This window comes from Schistocerca cancellata, chromosome 7 (assembly GCF_023864275.1).
Source record: "Schistocerca cancellata isolate TAMUIC-IGC-003103 chromosome 7, iqSchCanc2.1, whole genome shotgun sequence".
Taxonomy (NCBI): Eukaryota; Metazoa; Arthropoda; class Insecta; order Orthoptera; family Acrididae; genus Schistocerca; species Schistocerca cancellata.
In genome coordinates this window covers 406,931,007-406,950,999 of record NC_064632.1, presented here as the reverse complement: position 1 = coordinate 406,950,999, position 19,993 = coordinate 406,931,007, and the positions used below count along the sequence as shown (strand labels likewise).

The 19,993-nt window shown below is 41.4% G+C and overlaps 1 protein-coding gene across 3 annotated transcripts in view; it reads left to right on the top strand.

Annotated features, from left to right (window-relative positions):
• The first annotated feature begins 505 nt into the window (after positions 1 to 505).
• The window catches only part of LOC126092128 (inositol oxygenase-like), an 88,506-nt gene continuing 69,018 nt past the window's right edge, over positions 506 to 19,993 (top strand). The window contains exons 1-6 of one of the 3 annotated variants that reach the window (XM_049907573.1): positions 506 to 576; positions 2,802 to 2,973; positions 3,069 to 3,277; positions 4,713 to 4,849; positions 4,991 to 5,221; positions 6,413 to 6,965. In XM_049907573.1, the coding sequence (XP_049763530.1) occupies positions 556 to 576; positions 2,802 to 2,973; positions 3,069 to 3,277; positions 4,713 to 4,849; positions 4,991 to 5,221; positions 6,413 to 6,521 (879 nt within the window). In that variant the 5' untranslated portion in view covers positions 506 to 555 and the 3' untranslated portion in view covers positions 6,522 to 6,965. Of the gene's footprint in view, positions 577 to 2,801; positions 2,974 to 3,068; positions 3,278 to 4,712; positions 4,850 to 4,990; positions 5,222 to 6,412; positions 6,966 to 19,993 lie in introns of those variants that run through there. The other 2 variants (XM_049907570.1, XM_049907569.1) reach the window with 2 other exon arrangements.

Here is a 19,993-nt window from a genome sequence, read left to right as displayed (position 1 = left end):
TTCGGCTGGCTGGTGGAGGCTAAACAATCGAGGAGCTCCTGAGCTACTTTGTGGCGTTAGCATAACCGCCATTAATTTTATTGTGTAGGATTTAGCCATTTTTTGTGGAGCAACATGATTTACTTAATTTAATCCAGTTGTATCGCAGTTTTAAACTGTTTCTTGCGGAAAAAGTTGCGTGCGATTGGGTGAGATTATGCTCGACCCACCTCCTCCCCCATAGATACCTTACGTAGTAATGGACGTCCCCTTAGTACACCGGAGTGTCCTAGTGGACCGTTCAAGGTCGTAGGAGAGGAACAGCAACGTTAGCGAAACAAACATGAAAACAAGTTCTGCAATATTGTACTGTGGGATTCGTAACTGTGCCAGAGGTCGCAGGAAGCGAGGGAGTGTGTCGAGCTCGCGCGAACGTCACGAGACGGGCTGACGACATCACGTGCGGACGCCGCAGTGTGACAGATAACGGCGCCGCCTATATATTGGGCCGGCCCAGTGGCCACGGCACAGCGTCGCGACGTCTCGAGAGCTCGTGGCATCACATCGACCAGCACCATGGCGTCTGCCAAAGTCATGGTGAATATCTGCTGCCGCCACTGCTACTACTGCTGCCGCTTTCGCTGCCAGTTCATTAACGGAACTTATGACGGGTTAAAGTATCTGCTGGCCGGGGATTCGAACCCAGACCCTTAGCAGGCAACTCTCTTACGGACCCAACTATTAAGTGTCGCTCCGTCAGAAAGAGCACTGCCTAAGAAAGTCGAGGGGCCGAGTTCGAGCGCCGACCAGCACTCAGTTTTAATTTGTTAAAGAAGTTTCATAACATTGCGCTGCTGACTGACAGATTCATTCCTCTTCTTTCTCAGCGTTACTGCTGCCATGTAGAGTGGTCGCCCATCACGTTCTGTGTCTCAGTGCGTAATGTGCTTGGTTAGGCTCGAGACTTGCTGTCTTTATGTGGGAGGTATCCGGTCATCGTTGCCCCGATCGTCCAACGGGTTGTTTACCGTCGACTTTCAGCGAAATCCTGCGATTTGTTGTTTTTTCCTGTTCTTCTCGAAGTATTTGTCCGTTCCGTTGTAGACGTCGTTCCCTCAGTTTCTCAAAGATAAGTACCATATGCGAATTTATCATTGGTCACATGATGAAGAATTGTCAGACCAGGAATCCAACGAATAACTTTGGTTCTCAGTGTAGAATGTCATTGGTCTACTTTCTTTGCTACCGCCCAACATTCTGCATCGTATCCCAGGCAACAGGGCGGACAGCAGAGCGGAATATTTTAGACTTGCGTTGGTCCGGGGTCCTATTACCACACGGCACACCAGTCCGCCGTTTAAGAAATACATTGCTGACACGGTTTATGATTTCGTCAACGAGTGAGTCATCGGCTGTGATTTTTGAACCAACATACTTGACGATATTTGTCGCTGACTGATCTGTACTGTCGATCTTGAAGGTATGGTTTGTAGAAACCTTCGCGGCTGGAAATGCCACGCTTTTCAGAAGCGAGCCATAGTGTGAATCAGATCTTCACAGAAGCTACAAGCCCTTTCGAGAATTTCCTCTGGAGGTAGAGAAAAATCGTATAGTTTTCAAAGAAATCCATCGGATCATGGAACAACGGCACGGAATAGGTAAAGTAATTACAGTGACGTATCCAGTGGCGAAAAATTACACTTAACGAATCAGGGATGGGTTACTTGGCACAAAACCATACTTTGTAGCCGGAAAGAAGTATTTCTCGCATAGTTGTTGTAGCTACCTGCCGTAAGGCCTCCTGTAAACCTTCGCTATCGTCTAAACAAGCACTGTTCTAGTTTTACGGTTTTTGAGTGTTTCTATTACTTGAACTCATGTGGGTCAGAGAGTTAGAACACAAGAAAATTTACGTGTTAATCGCCTTTCGTTGTTGCTCAGATACTTTTTCAGGACATAAGCGAGCAGGAAATTGTTGGGAAATGTAGAGAAGCGTTCAACGATGTGGACAGGAATGTCTCTCTGTACGAATAGTTTTACTCGGAAATAAAGTCTAGGGATAGCAAGTCTACGATTTCAATAATGAGAATAGTTAAAAATGGGTTAAGAGTAGCGCCATACAGTGAAAAGTTGACAAGATTTCATGTGAGTGGTTTTAAACGGGTCATTAGGCAAGTAGACACTGCAAAGGTCTGTTTGGCTACTGGATAGTGAGATGCTCAAAATGGTTCAAATGGCTCTGAGCACTAAGGGACTTAACATCTATGGTCATCAGTCCCCTAGAACTTAGAACTACTTAAACCTAACTAACCTAAGGACAGCACACAACACCCAGCCATCACGAGGCAGAGAAAATCCCTGACCCCGCCGGGAATCGAACCCGGGAACCCGGGCGTGGGAAGCGAGAACGCTACCGCACGACCACGAGATGCGGGCCATGAGATGCTAATAACATCGTTAAGAATTTTCCGGTCTAGTGGTTTGCACGCTCGACATCCGTTTATCCTTTGTTTCCCAAATCGCTTTAGCCTCCTCTGCTTCTCTAACCCGAGAAGTTATCAGTGTCTAGGGACTCCATCATCAACGGGTCGCTGAATCGTAAATTTCTTTGTTGATCCACAGGTACTGGCGGCAGACGGAACAGGGAAGAGTGGAGGAATGATAGGTCTTGTCTTTTTCAAAGGCCATACACTCGCGTTCACACTCTATATGGATGACATGTTCGAAATTTGAGCTCACCTTGTACTGAATGCCAATACTTTAATAATCCTGCACTGTGCTGAGCAGGTCTGTAAGTTGCAATGTAATAATATTTTTTCCAGAACCGTCCTCTGATCGACCCTTCGGAGATCCTGCGGCCGGAACCCATCCACGCGGGGAAACCGATCGCCCAGTTCAGGGACTACACCATCGACGACACGGACCCCATCAAGGAGCGGGTCCGCAAGCTCTACTACGACATGCACAAGTACCAGACCGTCGACTTCGTCAAGAGTAAGTCCGCTCTGCGCAACCAGAATTGCTGCGAATTATTCCTGATTGCTGGTTGCCGTGCTCTTACTCTTACGGATATGTCGTCTATCTTACAGAACAGCATGCGAAGTGGCTGAAGTTCGACAAGTTCCGCGCGCCCATCATGGACACGCTGGAGAGGCTGAGCGGCATGCTGGACCAGAGTGACCCCGACGTCGACGTGCCCAACATCGTGCACGCCTTCCAGACGGCGGAGCGCATTCGCGAGGACCACCCGGACTGCGACTGGCTCCAGCTGACAGGACTGCTTCATGACATGGGCAAGGTGAGCTCAAACGAACACAACTAACTGGTCTTCTTTAAGACGAGTTATTGTATCCTGGAGGTCCTTTCTACAGATGAAGGGATTAATAGATATGTTTTGTATGAAGTAAACTACATACTTTTTTGTCTTGCTTGACAAAAATCTATTCTCGTAAGACATAAGTTTCAGGTTGCAAGCCCATTTTCTAGTACAGAGCTAATTCCAAAGATGGTAGCCACTTTTGAACTTGGAAAGGGATTCACAACACGAAATCCATGTCACACGAATGTGAAGCTTTGTTGAAACAAGGCAAAAGACTGTTACATTTGGTTAGTACAATATAGAATGTCTCACCAAGTAGTTGAATGAATTAAAATGAAAGGATCCGTTCCTTGTTACTTAAATAACAATCCTAACTGAATGTTTCTTGCAAAAATACTGGTTGGGACACTATCACAACTAAATTCGAAGATGGCAGTCACTTGTGAACTTAGAAAGGGACTTACGAGCCGAAATCCATGTCAAACGAAGGTAAAGCTTCGTTGAAGGAAGAAAAAAGACTGTTATATTTGGTTAGTACAACAGACAATGTATCACCAAGTACTCAAGGTTGAATGAATTTAAATGAAAGGATCCGTTTACTTATTATTTAAATACCAGTCATAACGAAAATTTTCTTGCAAAAATACTGGTGGGGCACTGTATATTATTATAAAGGCCGTAACAGGTATAAGAGCAAATATTTCCTTTGGTGATTGAGGACGGAATATTGAACAATATTACATTAGTATTTACGTCACTTGTAGACTAATAATTATAATTATTAGGAGTAGTATGTTTTAGGTTGGTTAGAACCTCCAAGGTATATGTGACAATGGGAAGTCTTTAATGCTTAATTTCCGCTGGGCAGTAAGTCAGGTGCTGAACCGTGACAAGTGGACGGAAAACGGATAGTCTATACGAGCAGGCGTAGTCAATTTGGTGGTGCAGTTATTATCGTGCAGGAAACGTCAGGTAGTGAATAATGTGGGAAGACTGCTTGACGAAGAGTAAAAACAACCAACACACTAACGTGTGAAAATATTAAGGTATCACATATAAAAGTATCTGCAGTATCACTGTAAAATCTGCGTGACATCTATGCCAACAATTTGCATATTTATCTGAATATTAGAGGAAATAATCCGAACTCAAGGGCAGACACAGGCCGATTCCACTAGACTTTTGTTCGAGACGAGATGAAACGTAGCGTGTTACAATATTTCTTAAAATGTAAGTAACATGAGAAAGAATTTTGTTTACTAATGGATACTTTTTTGCATAATTCAGACGTTCGACTCGTTTGCATAAAGCATGATTCGTGCCGCTCAGTAAAACGTAATAAGGGTTATTAATGTAATAACAGTGAAGTACTGATTCAGGAGACATGAATGCTGAAGTAAACCTATTGTTCCAGATAATGGCGTTCTACGACGAGCCGCAGTGGGCCGTTACTGGAGACACTTTCCCCGTTGGCTGCGCTTGGGCGGACTCCATTGTCTACAGAAACACAACTTTCCACGACAATCCGGACACCTACAACCCCAAGTACAAGTAAGGAAACATTCATGCAAAAATAGAGGAATTTTATGGTCATTGTGACGTTTCTTTTCCGTCGAGAAACTAGTCACTTGTTCACGCAGTATGAAACGCTTCTAGTGCGTAACAAACTTAGAAAACATTGCAATCTTACAGTACAAAGTACGGAATGTACTCTCCCAACTGCGGCCTGGACAACGTGCTGATGGCCTGGGGACACGACGAGTACGTCTACCGCCTGCTGAAGCACAACGGCTCCAAACTGCCGGAGATGGGCCACAAGATCATCCGCTTCCACTCCTTCTACCCGTGGCACTCGTCTGGCGACTACATGCACCTCTGCAACGAGGAAGACATGGAAACCCTGAAATGGGTCCTAGAGTTCAAGTAAGTCTGAGGAAGAAACATGTTAATCACAGTGTTCACTACGAATTACTTGAAGTATACAACGAAAAAAAAAATTAGACACGGTTTCTTGAATGGTATAACGCAACCATATATTAAATCGGAAGTTATCGGCTTACTTGTGTCAAGGCTGATACTGTCCCTGGCACATTCAGTTTGTTCTCAATCACGCGTCTTGCTTTCAGCCTAAATGTCCTTTTTAAGGGCTATCAAGTTACTTACTGAGCATGAGTTTAACTGTTCTTTCGAAATGTAGCGTTCTGAGGGTGAGTGCCACTTTGCATCCAAACACCTTATTGATTGCCACACATTATAACAAAAAATATTTGGTCAGGCGAACATCGGAAACTGAGGAACATATTTATACAACAAAGAAGTTCACTTCAGTTGCCAGTAATTTTTTATTTATTGCACGACCGCTTTCTAAACCTAAAACTTCATCTTCAGGTGCCACAAAGTAACATTAACTTGCGTATCGTGCTGGCCAGACGGGCGGTCTGGTTGCTGGTCCTTGAGGCTTTTGTTTGGTATGGTTATGACACCCCCCCCCTCACCCCCCCCCCCCCCACCAACCCTATGACTGACTGGCCCGATTGCCACACGTTTATGTTCCCATAATTACTTGGTGGCACCTGAAGACAAAAGTTGAGGCTTCGAAACCGGTCGAGCAATAAATAAGATTTTACTGGCACTGAAGCGGATTTTCTTATTATATAAATTATAACACCATACTCCGAACGTGAACACACATTATGTTTTGTGGCTGGGGCTTAAAGTACCGTTCTGCGAAACTCGTGTCCAGTGAAATACCTCATCGATCAGAACAATATGGCAGCTAATAATCTGAAAGTATTTCGACGATAATGCTCAGTTATTGCTTTCAATCGTTTGAAAATGACCGTTTTGGTCTGGTATTCGTCTCTTGTATTGCTGCATCGAATCTTGCAGATAAGGCAGCTGCCTTCGTAGAAATAATATGTTTATGCTGCAAGCTACTACACATCTTCCTTCAGAGGTCGCGCATCAAAATATCTGACTGAAATCTTTCATAAAATTATATTTCGGTATGTGTTCAAGACACAAAACTCCCTTACCTTTTGTGACAGTAGATTTACAGAATCTAATTAAAATGCTTTACAACAGCATTTTTAAAATTAACCTTCTCCATTGCAGCAAATACGACCTCTACTCGAAGAGCGACCAGATGCCCGACATTGAGAAGCTGAAGCCGTACTACCAGAGCCTCATCGACAAGTACGTGCCCGGCGTCCTCAGCTGGTAGGCAGCAAACACCCAGGCCTGTCACAGACTCACCATTCCCAGCGAAACAACTAATTTATTCGTTTGTGCTAATTATTAAACGCACTTTCATCACTGCCAAAAAAGAGATTACTGAAAGACATCATTCTGTGCATTTCATGCTTTCATAGTGACAGTTTTGCTCAAATAACGTATTTATTATTGTCACCTGTAAGGAATTTGTACAATTAACCTTTAAGTGTAAATTTACGTGGATTATTATGCTCCATCGCTTTAAGTGTTTTGGGCATTTGTTCTAATTATTATAGCTCATACAAGACATCATCATGCAGCTAGTAACTATTAAACGTAATGAATTTCTATTTGTCCAATGCAAGTAAGAAATAGTTCTATTGTAACTGAAGACTGTTAATCTAATATAATTTTAAGCGTCATATTTTGATAATTTTTTGTAAATAAATTAAACGACAATAAAGTTATTGTTGTTTTAAATCTGACTTATTTACCTTTACTTTTTCCTTGTGAAGTCAAACTAACAGAAGGTAGTGATCCTTTTGTCATAATTTTAATAATTCTGAAGATAGGCTTACAATGAACTTATAATCATCGAGAGAAAGTAGTTGTCTACGGTCAAAGTTTGGGGGGAGGGGGATAGTATGCCTGCTTGATACACTAGAAATAGTTTAAAAGAACATGTAATGCACAGCTCTAGCTACTGGCACCAGAAAGAGTAGAAAGAAGTTTAAATTAATAATAGTTAAAGAACGCTTAACTATATTTTCTTTCTCTAATCGTCTTCTTGGGTAGGAACAAGGTGTGTTAACATCTAGCTCTTAAGCTATCAGGAATAAGGGAAATAACAATTTTTGGGTAGCTTAGCTGGGTTTGATGTATGATGCATAATCTTCAAGATAGGAAATAATTATTTTGAATTTTGTAAATATGCTATTGTATGTCACATTCTTCCGTTTGAATTGCATTACATACGTTTGGTAAAATCAGTTTGGTTTTGGTTGGTACGGCGAAAAATAGTTTGTTTCAGATGGCAGACTTTCTGACAGATGATTATAGCTATTGAACTGTAAACTGAGTATTAACTAACCATACATCACCTGAAACTGTGCGTTTTGAAGTTGTGAAGTAATATCCTTAGCGTGCTCATGAGCATTCCACAGCTAGAGTGGAACAAACGCACCGTGTCAGCTATTGGGAAGTTGGGTATTATTGGACACAAGGTCATATGGTGTAGTGAATTTAAAAATGAAGTCAGTTTGGGAAGAATGGCAATAGTTGAACGTTCCGTTGATGATTCTGTCATTACAGATGGCCCTCAGGTTCGAACTGGGCAAAGGAACCATCATATCATTCGCGTAATAGATTTGGGGAAACGACAGAAATCTGAACGTGAATGGCCCAAAGGGAATTTGTCTACCAAGGTAGCGCTTTCATTTAAATTTCTCGACATCTGCTTTGGAGGATGAATTTTGGCATTACTATAACATTTCACCTCCAACAAGGAAGGACATTTGTAAATAGAATTAACAGTATGATAAAACTACACAAGCTGTTATAAAAGACGATCTTTCAACAAACTGGGAAAAAGTATTATATAGTATATTGGCGCTGCAAAATTCTCCTTACAGCAGTTTATCTTTCGGCATATCGCTAATAAAGTTTGTCTTCACAAAACTTGTGATCTGGTACCCTGATCTTGTATTGTACCTTGTGATTTACAACCCTTTCTTGGGTACTACATAGCAGCGAGACCCTTCTTTCTTTTCATTTTCTTACATACGCTTGGTTTCGTTGCTAAAAGTCTTTTGCAGCCTGCAGTGACAGTTGGATAAGGTTCCTCCTCTCCAGCTTCCGGTAACAAGTCTAATGTATTAGATACTGTAAACACAAAACTTCGGGCCATTGCTTATTATTTTGACACGGGTCCCTTGTTCTTTTCCACTTCCGCCTGAAGCTCGCAAATTTTTGTCTCATTCTCAGCGATTCCCTCTCTTTCTCTCTCCCCAATGGAACTCCAAACAAAAATCCCCTTAAACTACTTCCTGTCTGTCTTCCCTCAGGCAACATCTACACTTAACACGCTTTGCAACACAGGAAAAGATAAATGCTATTCCACTTTTTAAGAGCAACTTTAAAATTGAACTAAGTAACTAAATTAGGCGTACAGTTAAGCTACAGGTGTATGATACAACGTAAGAAGTTAATTATGTCCACTTAATACAAGAACTCAGCAACTGCTTAATTGAAGTATGAGATAATTAATCTATTCGCCATAAAATGTAAGTTTAAATCACTACTTATCGCGAGCATTACCTGATTTTAGACAGTGTTTACCACTGGCACAACACGACCTACTGCACAATGGGCAATTTTACATTATAATTGAAGCGCAACACGTCGGATGACAAAATTCTCAAGCAGTCAGATGAAGAGAATGTTAACAAACGTATGTAACCTATGAAAATCGTCAGTTTTCCACTAGTAACACAGACGAAGCTATAGACGGGCCCTAGTGCTGCGAAACAAATGTAAACTGTCAGATTCACGTATCATGTACAGTTCAATGAAATAACAATACGAGCTTAGACCATAGTTTCAATTATCGTTTATGTCCGGGCATACATATGTTACTTTAAGTGGCTATCGACAAAGTAGCTATAAGCTTTAGGCTATTTTGAAGAACTATGATTGAAAATGTTAACAGCACATAAGTTAACAACTAGAGACTACTACTGTACGTGTCTTACAAAGCTATGAGAAAATTTAATACACTAAAAGTTTTGAAATTCAAAACAAAGAAAATTTCGTGACATCGTTGAAGGAAGACACTAAGGCGATTCCACTTTTTAAGTGCAGTTTCAGTTCGGCAGCAGTCTTCAAGTAGTCTCCGTCAGCTGCATTGTGCTACGGAAGGAACACTAAATTCTATTGTCAATCCCTCTTGCAATACAAACATAGTTCTCTTTGTCTCCGTCTACAAGAAGGATAGTAGAAGTGATCAATCTTTTGTAGAATCTCTGAACATAATCTCAGCTCAAACATGAGTTTTGTCGACAATATAACCTCTTTCATACCAACAACCACGGCTACCATAAAGTGCGTAGTGTCAAATCTAGCTCTCTCATTTTTCACGTGAGATAGTGAAAGTGACGGATCAACATAATTAGGTGGACGTAATAATTTGTAATAATTATTAATCTGTGTTGGTCCATTACGGCCAGGGACATCGACTGGCACGTACTTTTCAATTGAATAAACTTTACCAACAGCCGCACACTTTAATATATTTTATTTTATTCTGAAAGCAACCACTTTCGGACGCTTTTATCAAATCAACGAACATATAACATAGCGCCATATCGTGATTTCCATTCTTGGTGCAACTGATTTATACGAGTTGAACTGCTGTCGCACTTTCGTGTGAATCAGCTGCACGATTGGAATTCACGATATCCAGTTTTATGGCGCTGTACGATAAGTTCGTTGATTTGAAACAAGCGTATGGGGCCTAAAGATCGCAAAATGAATTACCGAAACTGTTTGCTTTCAGAATAAGATATCTTAAAGTGTAGGTTGTTGGTAAAGTTCATTTGAAAACTAATAATTTTTGTCTGCCGAAAGGCAACTGACTCAGTACAACACCAACGTTCGTAAAAAAAACAGTACAGTTATCTGTAAACATATGGGCTATCATACGACTAGTGACTAGACTGAAAATTTCTCGGTTGGGAGGACGTAGCGTGTTATCTTCGATGGAGGGTCATCCACAGACGTTGAAGTACACTGCTGGACATTAACTACTACACCACGAAGATGACGAGCTACAGACGCGAAATTTAACCGATAGGAAGAAGACGCTGTGATATGCAAATGATTAGCTTTACAGAGCATTCACACAAGTTTGGCGCCGGTGGCGACACCTACAACGTGCCGACATGAGGAAAGATTCCAACCGATTTCTCATACACATACAGCAGTTGACCGGCGTTGCCTGGGAAACGTTGTTGTGATGCCTCAGGTAAGGAGGAGAAATGCGTACCATCACATTTCCGACATTGATAAAGGTCGTATTGTAGCCTATCGCAATTGCGGTTTATAGTATCGCGACATTGCTGCTCGCGTTGGTCGAGATCCAATGATTGTTAGCAGAATATGGAATCGGTGGGTTCAGGCGGGTAATACGGCGGGTAATACGGATCCCAACGGCCTCGTATCACTAGCAGTCGAGATGACAGGCATCTTATCCGTATGGCTGTAACGGATCGTGTACCCACGTATCTATCCGTGAGTGAACAGATGGGGACGTTTGCAAGACAACAACCATCTGCACGAACAATTCGACGACGTTTGCAGCAGCATCGACTATCAGCTCGGAGACCATGGCTGCGATTACCCTTGACGCTGCATCACAGACAGGAGCGCCTGCAATGGTGTACTCAACGACGAACCTGAGTGCACGAATGGGAAAACGTCATTTTTTCGGATGAATCCAGGTTCTGTTTACAGCATCATGATGGTCTCATCCGTGTTTGGCGACATCGCGGTGAACGCACATTGGAAGCGTGTATTCTTCATCGCCATACTCCCGTATCACCCGGCATGATGGTATGGGTGCCACTGGTTACACGTCTCGGTCATCTCTTGTTCGCATTGACGGCACTTTGAACAGTGGACGTTACATTTCAGATGTGTTCCGACCCGTGGCTCTATCCTTCATTCGATCCTTGCGAAACCCTACATTTCAGCAGGATAATGCACGATCGCATGTTGCAGGTCCTGTAGGGCCTTTTTGGATACAGAAAATGTTCGACTGTTGCCCTGGCCAGCACATTCTACAGATCTCTCACCAATTGAAAACGTCTGGTCAATGGTGGACGAGCAACTGGCTAGTCACAATACGCCAGTGACTACTCTTGATGAACTGTGGTATCGTGTTGAAGCTGAATGGACAGCTGTACCTGTACACGCCATCCAAGCTCTGTTTGACTAAATGCTCAGGCGTATCAATGCCGTTATTACGGCCAGAGGTGGTTGTTCTGGGTAGTGATTTCTCAGGATCTATGCACCAATATTGCGTGAAAATGTAATCACATGTCAGTTCTAGTATAATATATTTGTCCAATGAATACCCGTTTATCATCTGCATTTCTTGTTGGTGTAGCAATTTTAATGGCGAAATGTGTAGATTGATGTAAATGAAATTCATGCACAATTTAGGTTTTGTTAGCGACTGTCACAATATTTGCAATCAGTCAAATAATACAAATAGCTGGGGATATAAATGGCTCACACATACATAGGATCAATCAATAAGTAGGCTCAGTCGAGGAATGAGCAGATAGCAGACAACAGTTCACTGTAAAAATGTAGTCAGTCGACAAAGTGAGTAGGGCGCGTACTAAATACGACAACAGGGGATACTGAACATCTACATAATACGAATAACGTTGGATAAAGAACTTCTACAAAGAATGGCAACGCAAATGATCATATGTTTGCTTGCCTAGCGGAAGAGCGACTCAGAGATGCAGAAAAAACCTGAATTGACAGACGATTAAAGATAACGTCAGCAATACCCTATTTACGAAGTTTTAAGAAGCTGTAGTAACGTGAGGAGTCCAGGAATGTGTTATAGCTCTCTACGCATCGATTCATCGGTAGGGAGCTCGAAGACAGAAGATGACAACTACAGGACGCAACAGGTATTTAAGCAGTCGTTCTTTACTTACTATCTGGATATGTTGTTGTTGTGATCTTCAGTCTTAATACAAGTTTGATTTGGCTCACTACGGTAGACAATCCCTTGAAAGCCCCTTCACCTCTGCATAACAACCGGAATACACATCCATTTCAACCTGACCACTGGTAGTCAAGTCTTGGTGTCCCCCTACAGTTTTTATCCCCTATGCTTCCTTCTACTACATTAGCAAAGCAACTATTCCTTGTCGTTTTAGAATTTCTCATACCAAACAATCCCCTGAGTGAAAATGTGCCTCAATCTTTAAAACCGAAACCCTTACCGTGTTCCTTTGTTCTCAACCAGTCTGTATGTATGTCTGTCTGTCTGTCTGTCCAACTGTTAAGAACCCTATTTTTCAGCAACGGGTGGACGTAACAAAGTTCAAATTTATGTTACATGTTAAGGCCTATGGTCCCATGGCAGTGTAAAAATTTTAAGCTTGTAAGTCAACTCAGTCAAAAAAGAATAGTTCAAATGGCTCTGAGCACTATGGGACTTAACATCTGAGGTCATCAGTCCCCTAGAACTTAGAACTACTTAAACCTAACAAACCTAAGGACATCACACACATCCATGCCCGAGGCAGAATTCGAACCTGCGACCGTAGCGGTCGCGCGGTTCCAGACTGCAGCGCCCAGAACCGCTCGGCCACAGCGGCCGGCAACTCAGTCAAAAGATACGGCTATTTATGTCACATATCTGATACTCATTGAAACGTATAGGGTATCTCCCGTTGTCCTATAATCATAAAATTGGGCAAGAAGGAAGTTTTCTCAGTACACGTAAAGGGAAAAATCCGAAAATCATTAATTTGTAATTACTTACACGAAAAAATATTTTTTTTTTTGCCACTTAACACCCATCTGTCTGCTCGTCTGATCGTCTGTAAAAACCGTTTTTCTCTCGAACAGCTTGTTACATAAACTTCATGTCACATAATAATGACTGCAGTCCCTTGGCAGTGTAAACATTTTAAGCTTCTAATTCAATGTAATAAACAGATACGGCAATTAATGTCACAAATTTTGATAGTCGCAAACTCACTCAATAAATCTGTAGAGTACTTCCCGTTGAAAAAGAAACATGAAATTTGGCAAGAAGAAAGGTTTTACAGCATGGGCGCAGTAAAAAATCTGAAAATTGTTAAACTGTAACTATATTACATAGAAAATGTCTTTTATCTGTTAGAGCATACGCTGCATTCATCATCTGTCAAAAGCTTAATAGGTAAACATCATTGCATGCAAACATAAAATGTAAGTTTTAGTGATGTTTGAATAAGTAAATAAAAAATATATTATTAAATCTTCTATATCTACATATACGAACTGAAGTCCCCTGCTCGCTTCTTTTTGTATGTCCGTGCTAATCCGAGGAATTACTGAAGAGATTTTGATATGGCCTTGGAATTCCCGTGATCGAGATCTTGATATTATCAATAACGGAAACAGGTAAAAATCGTTGAGATTCTTGATTCCAGGATGGATGATACATGTTTCCACGGAACCACCAGCGAACGAGTCTTACTCGCCCTCGTTCAATTTTTTCCTCGCACTACCTAAGTTGTCCGATACATTCACCTATCTCTAGTATTCTTCAACGCATTTCGTTTCAAGATGATGGGGTGACGTGATAACCTTGAATGTAACAGAAATCCTATGATTAAGAATATGTAGAAACCAAAACAGTGTTTGAATGAAAGCTTGTTAATACAATTCAGTAACCGCTTTCGGTAGAATCATTATCAGATTGATCTATCTCCTTAAATTTAGAAAAAGACGCAAAAATTTTTATTTGATTCATTTACTAAGTTTAAGGAGAGAAATCAGACTGATGATGATCGTAACGACTGAAACGGGTTATTGTTTTGAGTGAACAAATTTGTGATCAAAAACTTTAGTTTGCCACGTATTCCTAAACATTTCAAAAGCTTCTGTTCTGTTCTTGTTTGAACCGTTTATCGTTCACGTTTCTTTTCCGTACAAAGCTATTCTACAGACAAATACCTTCAGAAATAAACTTCGGCTGAAGAACCAGAGACAGAAGCTAACAGGTGATTTGTCACTTTCAGAAAAGATTTCCTAATACTTATATTTACATTCAGTTTTAAAATATTTCCCTTTTTTCGGGAACGGTTTTCTTGATATTGACAAGATTTCTGTTTCGGCCATCGTCATTTATTTTGCTGCCTGAACAGAAAAAGTCATGCATTACTTCTGGCCCTTCAAATCCTACTCTATCCCTCTAAAAATTACCCCCTTTCATTCGACTACATTCCTCTTGCACTTGGGGTGGGATACTTGTTGTAAGAGGCGGAAGAATTAGCAGTGATCAACGGTATGAGAATATAGAAGGAAGTATTAAAGACACACAATGTGTATCCTCAATACATGTGGCCTGTAACTGAAAAACTATTATTATGATCTCTCCATTGGCAGAAAATTTCACATTAGGTCCTCATTCGGATCTGTGGAACGTCACTGCCAATGGCGAGATAACTGTGAGAAAAAGATGCAATAGCCAACGAAAGTGTAACCTACAACGAGACGGAAAGTGGAATTTCAAAAGTTTGAACGTGGTAGGGAAGTTGGAAAACCAGGAAAAGATAAATGCAAAGGTGCAGTCTAGATGTAGAGGGGGTTAGTGAAGCCAAAAGGAAAGATGATAAAGTTTTAGGTCAGATGAACATAGGTTAATATCAGCAGCAGCTGAAAATGTTATAATACAAGGAGTATTATTTATGAACGGGAATGTAGGGTAGAGAATGAGTTACTGGGAACGATTCGGTTCATAGCCTCACCCAATATTTTCTATATTGTCAAAAAATTAGTAATATAATTCCGTTTTACTACCCGAATCTTTTATCTGTTACGTTTCGACTGGCCCAGCGCGTCAGTTCTAGTAAACATGTCGCATATCGGAACTTTTTGCTGTCGAAACAATCTATGAATTTATAGTTTAACTATTAACGCGTTGGGATTAAAAATTGCTACTAAACAGGAAATGGACAGAACTAACAACAAATTTGACAAGATGTAACTGTGTTTATACCTCGATCTGAACCTTTGAAAAGGACTATCATACGAGTGTTGTCCAGAAAGTAAGTTTCGATCGGTCGCGAAATGGAAACCACTCGGAAAAATCCGGTAAAGTTTTGCCAAGATGTGTTGGGCAGTGTCTCTAGTATGCCCGTCGATGGTTTCGCGTCGCTGTTATCAGATTTGAGTGAACAGTGAGCACGTAATGATGTGTAGGGAATACTGTCTCCCGCCAAGTATGAGGGCCTGGCTAGAGATTTCGCCTGTGTCATGCAGCCCACATAACACAACTGTCGAGCAGTTCCCTCTTCATGCCAATTCTCTGCCGCACACTGCAGGGGCACTGAAGACGCTCCTGCAGCGTTTCCGATGAGAAGTGTTTGATCACCCACAATACAGTCTGTAATTGGCTCCCCCTGAGTCTCATCTCTGCTCACAAGAACCGCTGGCTATGAAGACAAAATTTTTCCACAGACAACGAGATGCAGACCAGTGCAGATAACTGGCCGCAAGCACAGGCAACTGCTTTCTATGACGAGGATGTTGGAAAGTTGATACAACGCTACGACAAAACTTGAAGTTGGAGCGGCGACTATGTAGAGAAGTAGGTGGAAGGTCCAGAAAAGCAACTGAGATAATATTGACCTGTTCAAAATTCGAAAAATAACACTGGTATCGACAAGTACTATTGAGGAAAAGTAGTGGTTTATGTACCCTCCACTGCCAGTGCTGCCACCTGTCGTCTGTGAGAGTTTGTTGCACGTTCATGTCGAACATAGACGGAGCCGTGTAAAGGCGAATTTTGCAGAAAAAAATTAAAATTTGTGGAGTCATCACGTTTTTTTTTTTTTTTTTTTTTTTTTTTTTTTTTTTTTTTTTTTTTTTTTTTTTTTTTTTTTTTGGAATCCACAGCAAACCAATGCTACTAATAACATCAGTTCAGGTATACATGCTGCGTCGCAAGGAGAGCTAGAAGAAACAGAGAAAGTATATGAGGATGTAGGAATGGGTAGTTCAGTATATAAAGCAAGATGATAACTAATATTCAGCGTGTTGTGCTTGGTGCTGTTCTCCTGTGCGTCAAGTGCTGTGATTTTAAGTGTGTGCTGGACTTGTACATAGTGCTATTGTCAGTGATTGTTATGTGCTACGCCATCCGTCGATACTTTTACGATCCAGTGTGTGGTTTTCTTTCGTGCGCAAGTTTTTTACGGTTTTTATCTCCATTTTACAGTTCCCCCTTTTTGTCTGTTCTCTTTCGTACTGTTCCCCTTTTTTATATGTACGCCATATTTTCTCCATTCTGTTATTTTAAATGTCTTCTTTGTATAATTACTGTCTTTCCGCTGAAGAGCAGCGCATATGCTGCTGCCAGCCCGCCCCAGATGGGGCATTGAAACACAATAAAGGCAAAAAAATTATTCAGCAGAGATTGGAACGCTGTACTAGTGTAAGGCATAGACGATGAAGAAAGAGAGCTTAGTGATAAGTACTACGGTAGACCGTAGACTTGGTAGTAGGAATAACAGAGGAGAAAGACTGAGTTCCACAATGGATTTCAGCTAATTATAGCTAATAAACTGTTCAAAAATCAGAAAAGTAGAAGGTGTACTTGGAAAACGCCTGGAGATGCGATAAGATTCCAGTTGGATTACATCATGGACAGAGATTATTAAGTCAGACATTGGATTCTAAGGCATGCCCAGGAGCAGATACAGACCCGGAGCACAATTTAGTAACTATGAAGAGTAGTATGAAGTTTAAAGAAGAATCAATGTGTAAATAAGTGTAATACTGATATGCGTTTGAGTTATTTTAACCAATAGAGACTTCGGAAATGAGTACCACAGGTAGAGATGCAGTTATAATGTTAGATATGATAATGGTAGCAAGACTTAAGGAAAATCAAGAGACTTTCTCAGGATTTGTCGACGAAGAAAAAGCGTTCGACGGTGTAAAATGGCGCAAGACGTTCGGTATTCTGAGACAAATTGTACGAAACTATATGGAAAGACAAATAACGTACAATATGTACAAGAAACTAAAGGGAGAAATAAGAATGGAAGACGAAGAACTATGTTCTCTGAATAATAAATGCGTAAGTAAGGGATGTAGAACATTCAGTTTAACATCGAAGAAACACTGACGGAAATAAAAGAAAGGTGCAACATTAGGATTAAAATACAAGGGGAAAAGATGTCAAAGATAGGATTAGCTGACGATACTACCCTCAGTAAATAAGAAAGATTTACAGGAAATGTCAAATGGAATGAACCGTTTGATAAGCACACACTTCGGACAGAGAGTAAACCGAAGGAAAACGAAAGTAATGAGGGGTGGCAGGAGTGAAATTAACCATAAACTTAACATCAAGACTAGGGACCACGAAGCAGTCGAAGCTACGATATTCTGCTACCTTGGCTGCTAAATAACACTTACGGGCAAGCAAGGAAGACATATAAAGCAGATTCGTACATGAAAGGAGGGAATTCCTGATCAAGTGAAGTCTGCTAGTATCAAGCATCGGTCATAATATGAGGAAGACATTCTGATAGGTTGGTTGATTTGGGAACAGGGGGCAAAACAGCGAGGTTATCGGTCCATCGGATTAGTGAAGGATGGGGAAGGAAGTGGCCGTACCCTTTCAAAGAAATCATCCCGAGATTTGAATAATAATCTCTTACAAAAGATTGGAGGTTAAGAAGTAATGTTTGCAATGGAAATCAGAATCCTGTATGCAGTTCATTCCTGGGTTTTTCATCTGTCATTCATCACATCTTTCGACTCTGGTAAAGTTTGTTGATATGAAAAATACCTTTGCACTGTGGTGCGGAGACAACATTAGACTGTAGGTTTCGCTGGGTAAGTGAGTCCAGAGTTCAGAAGAAGGCAACTGCATACCAGATACAACAGGATGCGCCTAGTAAGGAACTCTGATGTGGCTGGCTCTGAGCACTATGGGACTTAACTTCTGAGGTCAGAACTCTGATATCCATAACAGTTTTTCATAAAAGATACAATTGGCTGTGTTATTTACCACATATTTGACTTATTTTATATTTAAATGACTTGGAGATTCAAATGGTGTACAATACTGCAGTGCCTATGCTGTTAAGAAGAACGATACTATGTTAGAGTCCAAATCCGGTCCAAGTTTCCATACTTATCCTTCTGATATGCAGCTGATGGTTGTTAGTATCCGCAACTACGAACACATTTCATGTAAAAAAATAATGACCGAAACGAGACTTCTTCCAGAATTTACCAGTCTCGAGCGCTGCCGTATTTTTTTGTTTTTGTTTTTATTGCACGCTTCGTCGAAATGCTCGTAGAACATGCTACTTTGTTAAAAAGTTGGTTCCATCGAGAATCGAACCCATCCCCACGTGGCATGCAAGTGATTTACCACAGACCACGCTGATTGTTGGAAAATATATCTTACTTTTATCGTATTAAAGATGGTTAGAAAACGTCGAAGCCGATTTTCTCGAGAATTTACAAGATTTGCACGGAACTGCTTTGGGATATTTATATTTCAAATCTGAACATCACGTACCATAAATATAAAAAATTACAAAAAATGCTTTTGCGACGTGTTCTCCTTGTTAGAGACAATAAAAATAAATAACACCTTTACATATAATCAGCCTGCTCCACAATCATGTTTAGGAACATAGGAAAGCTGATTTAAGGCCACAATTAAAAAAAAATGGCTGATCTAATGCTGGGTGTCCGCCAAATAGTATCAGTGTACGAGTTACAAACGCACGCACTGCTTCGAGAATGATTACTTGGCGGACGTCACGACCCTAAATCCTTGAGCCCTGTTGACCCGACGCCCTCGACGCCGCCTCCGGGCGTCGCGACGCCTCAATGTGACCGCCGGGCACGTGTCGACGCTCTCAAGTGTAACACTCTCTGCCTGGAATGCGCCTTCTGGGAATAACTGCAGCACCAGATACCGTGCTGCTAAATATCACGAGCTAATGAACATATAAGGGGCATTCAATAAGTAATGCAACACGTTTGTTTTCTGTGCCAGTTTCGAGTGAAAAAACGCAGAATTTGTTCTAGAATGAAATTTTCACTCTACAGCGGAGTGTGCGCTGATATGTAACTTCCTGGCAGATTGTGTGCCGGACAGAGACTCGAACTCGGGACTTTGGCCTTTCATGAGCAAGTGCTCTACCAACTGAGCTACCCAAGCACGACTCACGCCCCGTCCTCATAGCTTTCATTCCGCCAGTACCTCGTCTCCTATCTTCCAAACTTCACAGAAGCTCTCCTGCGAACCTTGCAGAACTAGCACTCCTGGAAGAAAGGATATTGCGGAGATATGACTTAGCCAGCCTGGGGGATGTTTCGAGAATCAGCGCACATATCAGCGCACACTCCGCTATAGAGTGAAAATTTCATTCTAGAAAGATCCCCCAAGCTGTGGCTAAGCCATGTCTCCGCAATATCCTTTCTTCCAGGAGTGCCAGTTCTGCAAGGTTCGCAGGAGAGCTTCTGTGAAGTCTGGAAGATAGGAGACGAGGTACTGGCGGAATTAAAGCTGTGAGGACGGGACGTGAGTCGTGCTTGGGTAGCTCAGTTGGTAGAGCACTTGCCCGCGAACGGCGAAGGTCCTGAGTTCGAGTCTCGGTCCGGCACACAGTTTTAATCTGCCAGGAAGTTTCATATCAGCGGAATTTGTTGTCG